The 18,733-nt window shown below is 39.1% G+C and overlaps 1 protein-coding gene across 1 annotated transcript; it reads left to right on the plus strand.

The window, feature by feature from the left end:
• The first annotated feature begins 914 nt into the window (after window positions 1–914).
• CD5L (CD5 molecule like) lies at window positions 915–17,213 on the plus strand. The gene is made up of 6 exons (XM_019751252.2): window positions 915–1,086; window positions 3,484–3,510; window positions 5,417–5,740; window positions 6,927–7,244; window positions 15,046–15,366; window positions 16,562–17,213. The coding sequence occupies exons 1-6, from the start codon at window positions 942–944 to the stop codon at window positions 16,567–16,569; spliced, it is 1,143 nt and encodes a 380-aa protein (XP_019606811.2). The 5' UTR covers window positions 915–941; the 3' UTR covers window positions 16,570–17,213.
• The last annotated feature ends 1,520 nt before the right edge of the window (window positions 17,214–18,733 follow it).

Genomic DNA, 18,733 nt, shown 5'->3' on the forward strand with positions numbered 1-18,733 from the left:
TTGTGTTCTCAAGTTTTTTATACTTTCCTCTCTTACAGCTATTTTTACATGCTATTACAATAACAAGACCATATCTTTTTGGAACACCAAACTATCCCTTATTCATCAATATACTCCCTTCATCCATCATATTATTTAAATGCAAGACTTGAATATTGTTTAAAAAGATAAGATGTTTTACTGTAGAGAAACATTACTCTGGAACAGTAGGGAGTGATGTTAGCATATGTAGTTGAGTTGACTATCCTTTGAAGCATAGCTATACTTAATATTAATAGCAAGTGAGCGGGACTTGGGAATACTGAGGGTCTTGCTGCTCAATCCCTGTCCATCAGATTTCAGATCTAAAAATGACTTGATTTTATTACAAGTATGTGTTTCCATTCAGTTTCCAAAGGAGAGCATAAACAAGAATGAACACAAGAGAAAAGCAGATCCATGTACTAGGCCCTCTGCTTAGCACTGGAAAAGCTGGTTTGAAGGAAATAAAACCAGCATTGATGAAGATATTGATACCATGACTCTGGATTATGGTCTTGACTCTGGATTATGGTGTCTCCAAGAGCACCTATGGTATTTATTCTATGGCTTCTATATTCTGTAGGCATTTCCATTGGAAGTGAAGAAATTCAAACCATACATGGATGTAATGCATTGCCTGATCTTCTAATGTGAAATGATCCATTCTAAGTACCTGCTTTTCCTAGAGAAGCTGTTTCTTCTGGGTACATAATGAAGGGGCTGAAGCAGAGATGGATTGAACTGAAATTATAGCAGAACCAAGTCATAACCACTTGGGTTTTCTCTTGTTTTCAGCATCTTTCTGCCAGTTCCAGCCACCTCCCTTCCTGTGGGTACATGCTGAATTCAGCAAGTCTAGCTCTCTCAGTTCTGCTCCTTAAGCCCATTGGTTTCTGGTCATCTGATAATGCTTCTGCTGCATGCAGGACCTGTCTCCCTCCCTCTTCCCAGCACACTTTCAGCCAAAGCTTAATATTGAGCTCTGGGGCCTCCTTCCAGCCTCAAATTTTAGCTTAAAATCTTCAGCTGCCTGGGTCATGACTCTGCTATTCTCCTTGATCTTTGGTGAGTACCTCTGCTCCTGTTGGTTTAGGCCTCAGAGTACTCTGGAACTTTGATCAGGAGAATCCTCTCCTTGTGCACCTGGTGCAGATTCAGGTATTTTTCAAGGACAGGCTTCTCCTTTCTCTATATCTGGTAACTGTTCTAAACCCAAAAAGCTATTTAATACATACCCAATTTACCGCATTTCCCCAAAAATAAGATCTAGCCAGACCATCAGCTCCACTGTGTCTTTTGGAGCAAAAATTAATATAAGACCCGGTCTTATTTTAATATAATATAAATAGACCGTATTATAATAGAATAGAATAATATAATATAATATAATATAATATAATAATATAATACTGGGTCTTACATTAATTTTTGCTCCAAAAGATCCATTAGAGTTGATGGTCTGGTTAGGTCTTATTTTTGGGGAAGCACGGTATAATCCACGTTGATTACCAGATATTTTTCTATCCCTCTATATTTACACTGCCAAATTTATAATAGTTTATCCCACTTTCTTTGTATAAATTTTCCTAAATGTGCTATTGGTAAGAAGACAAATAAATGGACCATGGGTAGGAACAGGTAAAGCAAGAAAAGAGAGCAGAACTGCAAGACAAACACATTTCATTGATTGTATTGTCCAGTTTCCTCTCAAAAGTATATAATGTTTCCTTAGTTTTCCCCAGTTTCTTATGGCCTATATTAATTTAGACTAAAAGGGGATTTGGGAGTCAAAGACACCTGAGTTTCAATCCATGCTCTTTAATTTCTTAGCTGTCTTAATTTTAAGTTACTATATCTCTCTGAAATCTTATTCTCATCTATGAAATAAAGATAGTATAATATTCCTCAGAAGTTTATTAAGCTTTTCCACAAGATAACTAAGTTAGGACATCTAATAATGCCTACTATGTCCTTTCCCTAATCAATCACACCCATTTGTATTATCTTGATGATTCAGTTGGTTTCTTAATTGGACAATTATGTGTTCTATGTAGAGTGCTGGCCATATTGTTAAACATCTATACATCCCCTATATCATCTAACAATTAGTTCTGCCCATGATCATGCTGTTGAATCTCCTAGGCTTACCTTCACTCCTACTTCCTTCAAGAAGTTTTTCTGTGTTACAGAGTTATCTATCCTACTACAGAGCTTTCAAGTCACTTTTGGGTTATATCACTTTCACACTTGATATCAGGCTCAATACATTCAGTTTCCTTTGCATGTACACATGTTCTGTTCTTCCTAGACATGCGGGATGTAATGTATAATATAATGTGGTTTTAGACAGTTGCAAACAAGATCTCATAGAGCTTGGGTGTGGCCACATCCTAAAGATCAAGGGCATGGGATTATTAAAAAAATATATTTCTGCCTGAAAAGCTCTAGGCTGGAGGTCCAAAAATATTAGCTCCTTCAGAAATATCCTGTAAAGGGATGGTGGGGGGACAATTAGTTCCACAGTTCAAAATGCCTAGGCCTCAAGGACTCCTAACAGTCACAGGACTCAGGATTCTCCACAGCATTAAGAAGGAGCCTAATGGATAGTGGAGGACAATCTCACAGAGATCCTGTAGGGAGAACTCCTGATGTTTCAAAGATGTGTTAGTACTTAAATCTGGAGGTTTGGAACTAAATGTAGAGCTGCTTTTTGACCAGTTCAACAGGGATCAGCAAACTACAGTCCACAAGCTAAGAGTAGTTTTTTGCATTATATAATGGTTGGGGGAAAAATCAAAAGAAAAACATCTTGTGACACATGAAAGTTACATGAAATCTAAATTTCAGTGTCCACAAATAGTTTATTGGAACATGATCATGATCACTTATTTACACGTACGAGTATATGGCTGCTTTCAAGCAACAATGGCAGAGCTGCGTAGTTATAACAGAGACCATGTGGCCTGCCAAGCTCAAAATATTTATAATCTGGCCCTTTACAGAAAATGTTTGCTGACTGTTGTTCCTACTCTTTTTTCCCCTACTCTCTTTGCTGTGTGTCTTCCCAGTGGCCTCTAGAATGCTTTCCTGTTGAGCACAGAGGCTGCATCACCACACGTCTAACTCAGACAGGAATCACCAGAAAATCAAATTGACAAGAACAGAAAACGAAATCTATACATGCCTGGGTTAGGGACTATATAAATAAAGGGAACATGATGAATCAGTGAGCTGTGGTAGAATTGGTTTTTGTGGTTCCTAGCCAGTGTTCACGTGCCCTCCAAGGCTGCTCATTCCAGGAAGAGAAGGTCCAAATAGTAGGACTGGCTCTGAGGATTCTGTATCGACCACTCTAAATGTCTCACAAGGTTTGGTAAAGGTTTTCTAGAAAGTTGTGTTTTTTGAACAAAGTCTTGACAAATGACTACATGATCTCACTCACTTCCTTCTTTTTTTCCTCAGCTATTTGTACAGGACCTGTCCTCTTAGGTAAGATTTTGGAGAGGGATCCTGAGAAGGCCTCCAACCTCTGAAAAGCGAAAAATTTGAAGCTTCCTGGGCCATGGAAAAAAGCTCTGGTTTAAAACAGCCCCAGTAGATTTCCTTTATGCTTTTTCCATCCACCACCTATTCAGTCTTATCTGGGTGAATTTCCACTTCCAGAACCTAGAAGAACTTGGGTGGTTTATCCTGCAAGGGGATTCCCCTGTAATTGTCTCAGTGGATCGAGACTCTCAACCACCTCCAAGCAGCAGGTGGCTTTGTTTCAGAGTCAAAAGGCACCTCACCCCCTTGTAGGCATAGCTGGAAAATGAACTTCCTTTTGCCCTGCTTAACTCTACTACTTTCAGTTCCCTCTGCCAGGCTTAATGGAACCTCTAAACTAGAAATGCATCTCCTGTGCAGCATATGGCTTGACTAACAAAGCGCAGGCTGGAGTTTGGCCACCACTGGCCACCTCTGTGAGGAATCTTTGGGCAACACACAAACTGCTGGACCAAGGAGAGAATGTGGCTGCACAGAGAGTCTGTGGGTGGAAAATGGTATAATGATTTAAACTCAAGGGGGTTGGTTTTGGATTAGCAGTTTCTTTTACTTTATCCCTTTAGTCTACTCTTTTTCTTGACAGTAGAGGATTTACCAGACAGGGGCATATACAAACTCTGCTAGGGATGTGAAGATTCTTACACCCTGCTGGGTATAGTTTGATTCCTTAAAAACTGCTGCTTCTGGGTTCTCAGTCCAAAACTCAGGTTACTTGGTCTTTTTTCTCTGGCCTACAGGGTTCTTCCTCACTGCTAGTGCAGGGAGAAAACTACTCTTTTTATTGCCTTCCCAACACCCAAAATGTTGCTTCTTCACCCCTAGGTCCCTCTCTCAAGCTCTCAGCTGCTAAATTAGGCAAAAGACTGATTATCTTGTTTATCATTGTTCCCTGAGTTCATAAAACAATACCTGCAGTGTATATGTGCTCAACGAAAGTTTGTTGCCTCATAGTTTCTTCCCTGGTCTCCCTACACAGCCATCTCTACTCTACATCTCTGTCTTGGTGGAAGGGAGAGAATTTCTGTTAGTCTTTTCCACCCCAGAGTTGTAGTCAGAAAGCAAAAACAACTCCTCAGAACTTATATGGAGGCTCTGTGAAGCCTCTCTCCTACCCCCCCTCACCCCCCAATCCTTAGATCTTCTAGACAAGTACTGGGGCTCTAAGACTCAGAGGTTTTGACTCTTTCCTTGCCCAGTGTTCTCTGTATTTCTTCTGAGTTGGGTTCTTGGACATGGAAAAGTGTCACAGGAAGCAGCAAGGATGGGTAGGGGTAGATCATTGATATTGGGAGAGAGAGGAAGAGAGTCAAGTTCAGCCTAAATTACATCTAGACACCCTGCCTCAATCTGGCTGCCATGGGGAGAGACAGAGTCATGAAAGAAAAAGAACACAACAGATATCATCTCTACACTTGTGTTCTGACACACTATTTGACAGTGTGACCATATGACCTTCACTATCATGAGGATCATTTTTCTCATCTGTGAAATAGTGAAGTGGACTTGATCTCTATAGGCATTTCAATTGTAGCCACCAGAGATACTAAAAACTCTGCTGGGTTTTCAACCTACTTCTTTCTCTTAATCTTCAAACTCAAAAGCCAGCAGTCATATGTAGGTGTCTTGAAGTGGAGTTTCTTGGTGGAGTTCAATCAAGACTGTAGTAGAATTAGAACTCAGAGATGGAAGCTCCTCTTCTTTCCCTTCCTTTTTGATTCCTCTTTCCTCATCCCCCAACTTTCCACACCCTCTGTGAATGGTAGAAGAGTTCCAAGATGACTGAGTATGTGCCTGAGTACTCTCTGGGCTCCTCCCAGTTATCCAGCCTAAATATCCCATTTCTTTGCAGAATCTTTATCCAGAGTGCGACTGGTGGGAGGCCCCCACCGCTGTGAAGGGCGGGTGGAAGTGGAACTAAGGGGCCACTGGGGCACCGTGTGTGATGATGACTGGGACATACAAGATGTGGCTGTGGTATGCCGGGAGCTGGGCTGTGGAGCAGCCAATGGAACACCCAGTGGTGTTTTATATGAGCCATCGACGGAAAAAGAACAAAAAACCCTCATCCAAGACGTTAATTGCAGTGGGATGGAAGATACACTGTTGCAATGTAAGCACAGTGAAGATGTTTTTGATTGCGGGCACGATGAGGATGCAGCAGCATTATGTGAGAGTGAGTACCACAGGGCTCAAGGACTATCTGCCAGCTACCCCATATGACCACTCTTGTTTGTCTTTATTCCCCACAACGGACTTTCGCACAATGGCTGATTAGTTCCTTTCCTTCACAGCTCACATTTTCTCAACTGTGAGCCCCAGAGACAAACACTGTCTTTACCTAGAATTATTACTTTTCCTTGGCTGAGTTAATGCTTTTCTCTGTCAGTTTATATGAGAAACTGTTTCTCCTCTCTCTCTCTCTCTCTCTCTCTCTCTCTCTCTCTCTCTCTCTCTCTCTCATTTCTCTCTCTCTCTCTCTTCAAACAACCTCTAAACATTTGTTGAATAATGTATCCTGTGTCTGGAGCTTGGGGTGGAGTTATGGGGAAGAAATGAGCTCACAAAGTATAATGTGTGCTTTTTCACTTCTGAAGGTATCCACTATCTAGTTAGACAGGAAATGCTCATAAGAAACTAACATAACACAAATACATATACACTTATGTATATATAATATATATGAGTTATAAATAAAAACTATATATACTTATAAATAAAACTATATATAACTATATAACTGTGGGGTTTTTTTGTTGTATTCCTCTACTCCCGGTCACATAATTACTTTCTATGTATTAATTGCTCCCCTCTCTGTATATACCTTCTTCCTTATTAGACTGTGGTTTTGTTGAGGGACTAGTTCATGTCTTCTCTTTGTCACCCTCCAGTTTGTTACCAGGGAAATAATCACTAAATATTTGTGCCCTTATGTTAAGGCCTCATTTCTATTTCTTAGAAATATTGAGGGTTGAGAGCACTAATCTGGGATACTTGGGTGATAACGCTGAAACTGAACCAAAAAGTTTTTGGTCTTGGATACAACATATATGTTACTTTTGTATTTTTTTTTTAATCTATGCAATGTCTCTATATGTTTTTTATAAGAAACAAATGAGAACATAAAAGTAAAAAATATTTTAAAAATTAAAAATGCTACAAAAATAATTAATGATTTAACTTGGAACTGAGAAATAACGTTTACTTCATTGATTCACTCATCCATTCTTTCAACAAGCATCTATCAGTCAGTGCTAAGCACTATAGTATACATTGTACTAACATCAAGAACCAAGAGATATGTTTTCTGAGAAGACTGTGCTCTTGCAAGAAATAGACACTTTCTCTTTTCCCCTCCACAGTTCCAGAGAGTGTGCGGCTGGCTGGTGGCCTTGGACGATGCAAGGGGAGAGTGGAGGTGAAGCACCAAGGGAAGTGGGGCACTGTGTGCAATGCAGGCTGGAGCCTATCAGCCGCAAAAGTGGTGTGCCGTCAGCTGGGTTGTGGGAAGGCCAGACTGACCCAAAGAGGCTGCAACAAGGCTACCCAGGGCCAAGGAACCATCTGGCTGAGCCAGGTGTCATGCTCAGGACAGGAAGTTAACCTTCAGGATTGCCCTTCTGGGCAATGGGGGAAGAACAACTGCACTCATGATGAGGACACATGGGTTGAATGTGAAGGTAATGCCTATGAGTCCAGAGACTAGTTTCATTCATGATTTTGATTAAATGGAATTCAATTCAACGAATGATTGCAGAGAACTATTCATACATCAAATGACTGTTACTTAATTGTGCTGATCATCAATTCTCTTGTTTTAATTTTTATATTTATTATAATTCATATACCGTTGGCATTCAATCTTATTTTAAATTAGTTTCAGGTGTACAGCATAGTGGATAGACATTTATATAATTTATGAATTGGTCCTTTGATTAGTCTAGTAACCACCTGGAACTATCCATAGTTATTAGAGTATTATTGACTATATTCCCTATGCTGTACTTTACATCCCCATGACTATTTTGTAACTACCAATTTGTATGTGTTAATCCTTTTACCTTTTTCACCCAAGACCTCAACCCTCCTCCTATCTGGTAATCATCAATTTATTTTCTGTATCTGTGAGTCTGTTTCTGTTTTGTTTGTTAATTTATTTTGCTCTTTAGATTCCACATATAAGCAAAATTATATAGTATTTATCTTTCTCTGTTTGAATTATATCACTTAGCATAATACTCTTTAGGTCCATCCGTGTTGTCCCAAGTGGTAAGATTTCACTCTTTTTTATGGCTGAGTAATATTCCATTGTTTATATGTATGGATGGGCACTGAGATTGCTTACATATCATGGTTATTGTAGATAATGCTGCAATGAACATAGTGCAATGAACATATATCTTTTTGAATTAGTGATTTGGATTTATTTAGATAAATACCCAGAAGTTGAATTGCTGGGTCATAAGGCAGCTCTATTTTTAATATTCTGAGGAACCTCCAACTGTCTTCCACAGTTGCCACACCAATTTGCAATCCCACCAATAGTGCATTAAGGATCCTCCACTCCCCACTCCACATCTTTGCCAGCACCTGTTGATTGTTGATTAATTGATGATGGCTATTCTAACAGGTGTGAGGTGCTCTCATTGTGGTTTTAATGTGCATTTCTCTGATGATTAGTGATGTTGAGCATCTTTTCATATGTCTACTGGCCATCTGTATGTCCTCTTTGCAGAAATGTCTATTCAAGTCCTCTGCCCATTTTTAAATTGGATTGTTTGTTTTTTTGATATTGAATTGTATTAGTTCCTTATAAATTTTAGATATTAACCCATTATCAGAAGTATCTTCTTCCATTTAGTAGGTTGTCTTTTCATTTTGTTGGTGGTTTCTTTTACTGTGCAAAAGCCTTTTAGTTTGATGTAGTCCCATTTATTTATTTTTTCTTTTGTTTCCCTTGCCTGAGGCGATACATCAGACAGAAATATTACTAAGAGCAGTTCCAGAGTGTTTACTGCCTATGTTTTCATCTAAGAGTTTTATGGTTTGGGATCTTACATTTAAGTCTTTAAACCATTTTGAGTTCATTCTTGTATATGGTGTGAGAAGATGATCTGGTTTCATTTTTTGCATGTATCTGTCTAGTCTTCCAAACACCATTTATTGAATAGAGTGTCCTTACCTTATTGTATATTCTTGCCTCCTTTGTCATAGATTATTTGACCATATAGGGAGCTCTCTATTCTGTTCCATTGATCTATGTGTCTGTTTTTAGGCCAGTATCATGTTGCTTTAATTACTACAGTCTTGTAGTGTAGTTTGATATCAGGTAGTGTGATTCCTCCAACTTTGTTCTTCTTTCTCAACATTGTTGTGACTATTTGGGGTATTTTGTGGTTCTATATAAACTTTAGAATATTTATTCTAGTTCTGTGAAAAATGTCATTGGTATTTTGATAGGGATTGCATTGAATCTATAGATTGCTTTGGGTAGTGTGGACATTTTAATGATGTTAATTCTTCCTATCCATGAGCATGGTGTATGCTTCCATTTATTAATATTTTCTTAATTTTCTTTCTTTAATGTCATAAGTTTTCAAGTAAGTCGTTTACTTCCTTGGTTAAGTTTATTCCTAAGTATCTTATTTTTTTGATGCAATTGTTAATGGGATTGTTTTCTTATTTCTCTTTTTCATTACTGGTGTGTGAAAATGCAACTGATTTCTGTGTATTAATGTTGTATCTGGGTGATTTACTGAATTCATTTATCAGATCTAATAGTTTTTAGGTGGAATCTTTAATGTTCTCTCTATATAGAATTGTGTCATCTGCAAATAACAGTTTTCCAATTTGGATGTCTTTTATTTCTTGTCTGATTGCTATGGCTAGAACGTCCAGTTCTATGTTGAATAAAAGTGGTGAAAGTGAACATCTTTATCTTGTTCCTGGTCTTTAGGAAAATGCTTTTACTTTTCACCAGTGAGTATGATGTTAGCTGTGAGTTTGTCATATATGGCCTTTATTATGTTGAGGTATATTCCCTCTAGTTGCACTTTGCTGAGAGTTTTTTTTTTTTTTTTAATCATAAATGGATGCTGGATTTTGTCAAACATTTTTTCTGCATCTATTTATATGATCATATGATTTTTACCTTTCATTTTTTTATATGTGGTCTATCACATTAATTGATTTGCAGATATTGAATCAGTCTTGCATCCCAGGGATAAATCCCACTTGATCATGGTGTATGATCTTTTTAATGTATTGCTTAAGTTGGTTTGCTAATATTTTGTTGAGGATTTTTTTTATCTCTGTTCATCAGGGATATTGGCCTATAATTTTCTTTTCTTCTTTTCCTTTCTTCCTTCCTTCCTTCCTTCCTTCCTTTCTCTCTTTCTCTCTTTTTTTGTAATGTTTTTGTTTGGTTTTGAATCAGGGTAATGTTGGCCTTGTAAAATGAGTTTAGGAGCCTTCTCTCCTCTTGAATTTTTGGAATAATTTGAGAAGGATAGGTGTTAATTCTTCTTTGAATATTTGGTAAAATTCATCTGAGCAGCCATCTGGTCCAGGACTTTTGTTTGTTGGGAGTGTTTTGATTACTGATTCGATTTCATTAGTAGTAATTGGTCTGTTCAGATTTTCTATTTCTTCTTGGTTCAGTCTTGGAAGATTGCATGTTTATAGGAATTTATCCTTTTTTTCCAGGTCGTCCAATTTGTTGGCAAATAATTTTTTATAATATTTTCTCATAATTTTTTGTATTTCTGTGATGTCAGTTGTTACTTTCCTTTCATTTCTGATTTTACTTATTTAGGTCCCCTCTCTTTTTTTCTTGATGAGTCTGGTTAAAGAATCATCGATTTTATTCATCTTTCAAAAAAACCAGCTCTTGATTTCATTGATCTTTTGTACCGTTTTGTTTTGTTTTGTTTTGTTTTGTTTTGTTTTGTTTTAGACTCTACCTGATTCATTTGACTCTGATCTTTATTATTTCCTTCCTTCTACTCAGTTTGGGCTTTTTGATGTTCTTGTTCTAGTCCTTTTAGGTATAAAGTTAGATTATTTATTTGGGATATGTTTTGTTTATTGATGTCAGCCTGTTATTCTATGAATTTTCCTTTTTGGATTGCTTTCACTGTGTCCCACAGATTTGGGGTCATTATGTTTTCATTTTCATTTGTTTCAAGGTAACCTTAGATTTTCTTCCTTGATCTCATTGTCAACCCATTCATTGTTTAGTAGTATGCTATTTCACCTTGATGTGTTCATGTGTTTTTTATTTTATTTTTTTGTTTTAATTGATTTCTGGCTTTATACTATTGTGGTCAGAGAAGACGCTTGATATGATTTCCATCTTAAATGTCTTGAGACTTGTTTTGTGGCCTAAATATTCCCTGTGTACTTGAAAAGAATGTAGACAAGGTGTGATCTAAAAATACAGTGAATGTTTAAAGAAAAAAATTATTACAGTAAAAGACACATTGCCATTTTAATCTTCCTCAAAATACTCCCCCTCACTTCAAACACACTTATCCCGTTGTTCTTGTCACTTTCTGAAACAGTTCTGCAAGTCCTCTTTTGTGAGTATCTTTACTTCTTCCTCCATCATGACAATGTTCAGTGTCACACATTGCTTCTGGTATGGCACTTTCTGTCAAATAAAAACATGACAGTGTGTCGTCAACCACCTTATTCACCACATATGGCACCAGGCAACTTCTGGCTCTTCCCCAAAATCAAAATGACCATTAAAGGTAAACGTTTTGAATTGATTCAGAACATCAAGGCAGCCACGACAACACAACTAACCACTCTCATGAAAAAGCACTTCCAGAACTGCTTCAGAAAGTGGAAAGAATGATAGGATAATGTGTTCGAAGTGAGGGGAGTATTTTGAGGAGGATTAATGGCAATGTATCTTTTACTGTAATACATTTTTTTAATTTAAACACACACCTCTATTTTGCTTCTTTGGGGCAAAATGCTCTGAAAATATCAATTAAATCCATCTGGCCTAGTGTGTCATTTAACACTGCTGTTTTCTTGTTAATTTTCTGTCTGGAAGATCTATCTATTGATGTCAATGGGGTGTTAAAGTTCCCTACTATGACTGTATTATTGTCTACCTCTCCCTTTATGTTGGTCAATATTTGCTTTATATATTTAGGTGCTCCTCTGTTTGGTACATAAATGTTTACAAGGGTTATAGCCTCTTGTTGGATTGATTCCTTTATCATTATGTAATGTACTCCTTTTTCTCTTATAGTAGCCTTTGTTTTACAGTCTATTTTTGTCTGATATAAGTATTGCTATTCCAGATTTTTTTTCATTTCCATTTGCATGAAATATCTTTTTCCATCCCTTTACTTTCAGTCTGTGTGTGTTTTTCCATCTGACATGGGTCTCTTGTAGACAGTGTGTATGGGTGTTGTTTTCTTATCAATTCAGCTACCATATGTCTTTTGATTGGATAATTTAATGCATTTAAAGTGATTATTGATAGGTACTTAATTATTGCCACTTTATTATTTATATTATGTTCTTTTTATTTTCCTTTCTTCTTCTTAAAGAAGTTCCTTTAACATTTCTTGTGATACTGGTTTGGTGGTTGTGGGGACAGAGCCAGGAGTGCAGTTTCCAGGCTCTCACCCTCACATGGAAAGGTGTTCATTCAGGTGAACTGCTGGCTCAGGTAGTAAATGGCCATCAACTGTGATTGGATGACCATCAGCTGTGGCTAGTTGGCTGTCAGCTGTAATCAGTGAGCCATTGGCCACTAATATAACTGCCATTGCTATGCTAGCAGAAAATGGGAGGCTAGCAAGAAGATGGTGGCTGAGCTAGCAAGCGCGGTTTGCAGTTAGCATGGTGGATTGTAGTTAACAAGTGGGGTTGGTTGGTTGGCAGAGAAGTGGATGGAAGGTTGCAGATCGTGTGAATCCTGTTTCCTGTGTCTCCAACCCAGCTGCCAGCGAGAATATAGGGTATGACTCCCTTATCTATGGCTTCATTGGTGTTCCTTTTTGGCTTCACCATAACCTGCATTCTTATGTGAGGAGTGGGACCAGAGACCCCGCCTGACACCCTGCATGACAGTGGTGGTGAAGTTCTTTATCTTTTCTTGTCTGGGAAGCTCTTTATGTCTTTTGATTCTAAATGATAACCTTGCTAGGTAGGGTAATTGTGGTTGTAGGTTAAAGCTTTTCATCACTTTGAATATTTCCTTTTGGCCTACAAAGTTTCTGTTGAGAAATCAGCTGAAAGTCTTATGAGAGTTCCCTTATAGGAAACTGTTTTTCTCTTGCTATTTTTAAGATTCTCTCTTTGTCTTTAACCTTTGGCATTTTAATTATGATGTGTCTTGGTGTGGGCCTCTTTGGGTTCACTTTGTCTGTGACTTTTGGTGCTTCCTGGACTTGTATGTCTATTTCTTTCACCAGGTTATGGAAGCTTTCCATCTTATTTCTTCAAGTAGGTTTTCAATTCCTTGTTCTTTCTATTCTCCTTCTGGTACTCCATTGATGTGAATATGGTTATGCTTAATGTCCCAGAGATCCCTTAGACTATCTTCATTTTTAAAAATTCTTTTTTTCTGTTCCAATTGGGTGTTTTTTGCTACCTTATCTTCCAAATCACTGGTTCAATCTTCTGCTTTATCTAATCTGCTCTTGATTTCTTCTAAAATTTTCTTTATTTCATTTATTATATTCTTCATTTTTGACTGGTCGTTTTTTAATGGTTTCTATGGCCTTATTTATTCTTACTGTCTCTTTGGTGAAGTTCTCACTAAGTTCCTTGAGCATCCTTACTATCAGGGTTTTGAAGTGTGTATCTGGTAGATTGCTTGTCTCCATTTTGTTTAGTTCTTTTTCTAGAGGTTTGTTCTATTGTTTCATTTGGGACATGTTTCTTTGTTTCCTTATTTTGGCTACCTCTCTGTGTTTGTTTTTATGTATTAGGTAGAGCTGCTATGTCTTTCAGTCTTACTGTGTGTCCCTGAAATAAGTCCTAACCGAGCAATCAGCTCTAATGCATCTTTTGGAGCAAAAATTAATATAAGACCCAGTCTTATTTTACTATAAGACCAGGTATATAATATAATATTAGTTTAATTAATGTAATATAATATAATATAATATTATATAATATAATAATATAATACCGAGTCATATTAATTTTTGCTCCAAAAGATGCATTAGAGCTGATGGTCTGCCTAGGTCTTATTTTCAGGGAAACAGGGTAGTACGTGTCCTGTGGGGCCCAGTGGTACATTCTCCCTCTTGAGCTGGGTTCTCCAGGAGTGCCCCTTGCATGGTTGTGTGTGTCCTCCTTTTGTAATTGAACTTTGATTGCTATTGGCACATCAGTGGGTAGGATTGATCCTCAGGCTGACTGGCTGTAAGGGAATTGGCTATGACCACAGAGTAAAAGCTGCTGTGCAGGGGCTGACCCTATGGAGCAGGATCTGCCCCCATTAGGCTCTGGTGCCTACAGAGACCAGTCTTGGGTGTGCTGCTCATGGGGCTAATCTGGTGGTGCTCTGTTGTAGTCTGAAGACAGGTATGGGGTGTGTTGGTTTTGGGGCCTCTTGGGAGGGCCTTCCATGCAGGCCATGGTCAGCTATTGCCTGTGAGTCACCCAAGGCTACCTGGTAGTAGTTGGTTGCTGCCTATGCTAGGTCTGGAGGCAGGTGGCAGAGACCTCACTGTGAACTGAGGTTGCCTGCCACCAGTACCAGGCCTGGGGCAGCTCAGCAAAGGTCCAGGGCACCCCAAGTCCTGCTGCTGCCTGCCACCTGCTCATAAGGCTCGGCCACTGAAAGAGCCTCAGGCAGTGTGTAAGCTGGATGAAGCAGGGTCTCATCAGCATGGGACATAGCTGTTCACCAGTTCGGTGAAGATTCCAATTAGATGTTAGTGCTGAGCATGGGGCCACTCAGCAAAAGACTCGGGACACACTAGGGCCAACTGCTGCTTCCCTGGGACCTACAGATTTCTAAGAGTTGTCTAAGAAAGACTGCAGTGTGGGCCAACACCACTTGCCAATCGCTAAAAGAGCCTCGGGTGGTCAATTCTCTTGTTTTTAAAACGGAGATAATACCTGCCTTCATATATGAAAATCCTTTAAACAATATTAAGCACTATATTAATATGAAATATTATACTGAATTCTGTGTAATAGGGACAGGGCATGTGATTCATTCCATGTACTTGTTGCATTCTTCAATTTTAAAAAAAATTACTATAAAGTCATTTATAAATATTAGACTTTTATAAACTAGATGGGGAAGTGCAAAGTTCCTAGTTAAGGAAATGGACCTATGCCACACTGGTTGGAACCTGGAGAAAGGGCTGTAATGACAGAAACACAGGTGGAGAGCTTCCAATGCACTAATGGGATTTCAATGAGGATGTAAATGATCTTGGTTTTCTTTCTTTCCATGCTCCTTTCCACCCCCCAACTTCCTTCTGCAACCTGCAGATCCCTTTGACTTGAGACTGGTAGGAGGAGACATCCGCTGCTCTGGGCGACTGGAGGTGCTGCACAGGGGCGTATGGGGCTCTGTGTGTGATGATGGCTGGGGAGAAATGGAGGACCGAGTGGTATGCAAGCAACTGGGCTGTGGGGAGTCCCTCTCTCCATCTGTTAAAGCCCGAAGAAGCTTTGGCCCTGGTGTTGGCCACATCTGGCTGGATGACGTTCATTGCTCAGGAAAGGAGCAGTCCTTGGAGCAATGCCAGCACAGGTTCTGGGGGTATCACAACTGCAACCACAAGGAAGATGTGGCTGTGATCTGCTCAGGTAAGTCTTGTAGATGGAGTTCATGAGGAATGGCATGGAGAAAGGTACAGGAGGTAGGGATGAACTCTGGGGATGAGGTTATTTTAGCAGTGTCAGATAGCTGACACTACTAGTCACCCACTTTATGTATACTTCAAAGAATATAATGAGGAATTCTAGTAGTGAGAATAATACTAATAAAATAATAATAATAACATTAACCCCATACCATTCAGTTATTGAGTGTGAGAACAAGAGGGGTTTTAAAAATTATGGATCAACATTCTAATATTGAACATAAAGAAAGTGAGTCAGAGAAATTAAGCAACTTAACAAAATCTTAAAAATGTCTTTCAAATAATAGAGCAGAACTAAAATGACCAATCTTGAATCATACATAACTCAGGGTTGGTTCTCTGAGATGACTCCAAGCCTAAGTTTAAGCTGTGGAAGATGGTGCCCCCTCATTCTACCTGTCATCACGCCCTACATTTTAAGCTAATCTGTGGGACTAGGGTAGGGAGCACTTTGGGAATGCACATGAAAGATTCTCTTCAGTGAGACCAGAACTATAGACCTCTCAGGGGAGTGAAAGAAGAAGTCTTGTCCCAAATTAAGCCAAGAAATGCAAGAGCAGCTTCTGGGTGGCTGACTCAAGAGAGCCACAGTTCTGAAGCCCTGATTTTGTAATCAGGGTGGGAAGTTGACTGTCATCGAACTCACAGTCATCGCACTAGATAAGAGGTGACTGTTGACCAAGAACATGAAGAGTAGTTGGTGCCCAGAAAACAAGGAATTTAGTGACAGAATCTTAGGGTTTGAGCCCTGCTTCTACCATTGGAGACTATGTAATCTTAGTTAGTCACTTAAGTTAGTCACTTAACTGATTAGAACATCAGCATTTATATTGATAAAATAGGGAGACCCTTGTCCCATTCACCTTGAAGAGTTTTGTGATTGTGTGAGGAAAAGATGCATTAATCTTTGTGAATACTGTTTGTGACTCCCACGAAAGCTGGTTGAGTAAATCCCTGGGACGCTGCACCAGATTCTGACTTGGCTTACATCAGTGAGCAATATGTGTGTGATTAGGCTCTGGGAGGGTTTCTTTCCTGTTCTGGGAACTGATCTTCTTTCTTAGCTTCTTTGAGCTTGAATGAAATAATATCTTCTTGGCATGCCACTATCCTTACTATACATTTTTTTCTCTTTACAGAACAATAGCCTGGCCTCCCTGATGCTTGATCTGACCCTCACAAGCCCCAAGTGTTTGATTATTTTCTCATGGGCTCTAAATGGCACATCATTAGCACTGAGCATGTAGCTTTAGCCACCACTCCTGCTCTCAGCAGCAGTCTGAGCATTGCGCTTATACCTTGTTCTCAGAGCAACGCACCCCAACTATTGCTTGGACATATGAGTTGTTGAATTCCTTCTTACTGCGGAAGATGAGCTCCCATTAACCTTCTCTTCACTACTGACTCCTTGGCATTGGTTCTGGCCTCTCCTGCCTCTTCTCAATCAGTCTGGAATCACCATGCCTGTGATTTGACCAGTACAGGCCACCATCAAGGCAAGATCTATATCTGTAAAAACATGAAAGGAATGAGACAATGAAATAAATATTTGAAAGGAAATGTGAGTAGACAATTACATGGGACTTGTGGGAAAGCTTACTCTTTTTTAACTTTTTGTCTCAAGTTTCAGGTGATCACAACAATTAATAATATCTCACTATTCTTCATTTCCTTGGTAAGAGTAATCCATTCTTGCATCAGAAGAGCAGTATCCTGTAATCCATGACACTTGGAAAAAGATGTTGGAGCCACTGACTGCCTATAATAAAATATCTTTTTTGATCATCCATATACAACTTGCCAATATGATTGACATTTAACAAGAAATATCTCACAAATGCATTTTAATTTGTCCAAGGGAAAATGTATTGGCTATGGGGCTGCCACTGGGAGAAGAGAAAGAAAGAAGTAGAAAGAGTTTGGGGAGGTTCAAAGTTGTGCCGTATGCCAATCAGGTAACATAATTTTTATTTTATCAACTCAGATTTTGGGGTCTGCAAGTCCCCAAATGTAAGGCCAAATGATACTAAGGAGAAAATTAAGACAATTATAAAAATCAACAACTTTAGATTCTGAGGTTAACACCTGTAATATACCTACATTTATGCTATCTAATAAATTAGATTTCAGTCTCAATAGTTGCCTCTCTATGTGATAGGCTCTTTCTGCTCATTGGGAAGCAGGTATGTGAGCTTCTCAGTGATGACCTCTTAGGAAGGATTAGGTTGAAAAGAACCTGTCAGCAGATACAACCATATGTGTAATATATCTCTCTGCTATGGATGTGAAACTCTCTCTCTATCTCCTAGCTTTGGAAAATAGGAAGAGAAACCTAGATTCATAGAAGAGAAGAAAATACCTAGAAAGATACTTTGGGATCTGCCCTGTCTACCCAAGGGGATTTTGCCTTGATATGACCAGTTCTCACATGTCTTCCTGATTTTCCAGGCAGACGAGTATTGTTTTCTTCACCCCATAGTACCTAGAATCTGGAGGCCTACTGAATTGCCTTGATTGAGTCATTGAAAAGCTCTTTTATTCTAAGTAGAGTAGAACAGGGTTGGAATTTCACAATAAGGGCTTTGATTTCCCCTTAATTTTCACATTAAAATTTCTGTTATAAAACTCCATCCCAGTAAGACCGCTGAGAACAAATCAGATAAAAGTAACAGCTCTTGGAGGAGACTGGGGTAAATCCCATGCAGAAAAGAAGACCTGACAAAGCCTACTAGTATTAGCAGGTCCAACAATAGAGGAAATTGAGAAGGTGAAAGACAAAGTTGAAGCTGGCTTGCTAGTACTGACCTGAAAGCAGGATTCCCTAACCCAAGTATATGGCTGCTCAATCTTGATGTCCAAAGTGGACATGAATAAAATAGTATATCAAAGTACTAAGAGATTAGCATAGTTATAGTGACTGACAGTGTTCACAAACGTTTGTGTTTGTTTCTACTTTCTGGATACGCCATTAGTCTCACACAGGTTTCTTTTAGTAGAAGATACTCCAGCCAGCCCTCCCAGGGTGGACATAGCCCACCCCTGGAAAATCAGTCTGAGGCAGCAGCTTTAAACTGTTGACAGTCAGTCCCCATGTGTACTTGTTGCATGATGGGCCAGGCTTCTCCACTAACGAAGGCTCCTAAATGTCCCTTATTAGAGGATACCCTGGCCAGCCTGCTCAGCCACTCCCTGGCAAAGCAGTCCAGATTTTTCCATCTCTGCTTTCAAGGGGAATATGCACAATTGTGTAGGTCAGGGCTTGAAATTAGGAAGATGCCTTGTACCCCCAAGAGCCCACTGCCATGACTAGG

This window comes from Rhinolophus sinicus, linkage group LG14 (assembly GCF_036562045.2).
Source record: "Rhinolophus sinicus isolate RSC01 linkage group LG14, ASM3656204v1, whole genome shotgun sequence".
In the NCBI taxonomy this organism is placed as follows: Eukaryota; Metazoa; Chordata; class Mammalia; order Chiroptera; family Rhinolophidae; genus Rhinolophus; species Rhinolophus sinicus.

What these genes read in the sequence shown, in the direction of transcription:
- CD5L (XM_019751252.2), top strand. Translation starts at nt 942, where the DNA reads ATGCAGGACCTGTCTCCCTCCCTCTTCCCAGCACACTTTCAGCCAAAG. An exon ending in TACAGGACCTGTCCTCTTAG is followed by an intron (nt 3,511 to 5,416) that starts GTAAGATTTTGG and finishes ATTTCTTTGCAG; the next exon opens with AATCTTTATCCAGAGTGCGA. An exon ending in CACATGGGTTGAATGTGAAG is followed by an intron (nt 7,245 to 15,045) that starts GTAATGCCTATG and finishes TGCAACCTGCAG; the next exon opens with ATCCCTTTGACTTGAGACTG.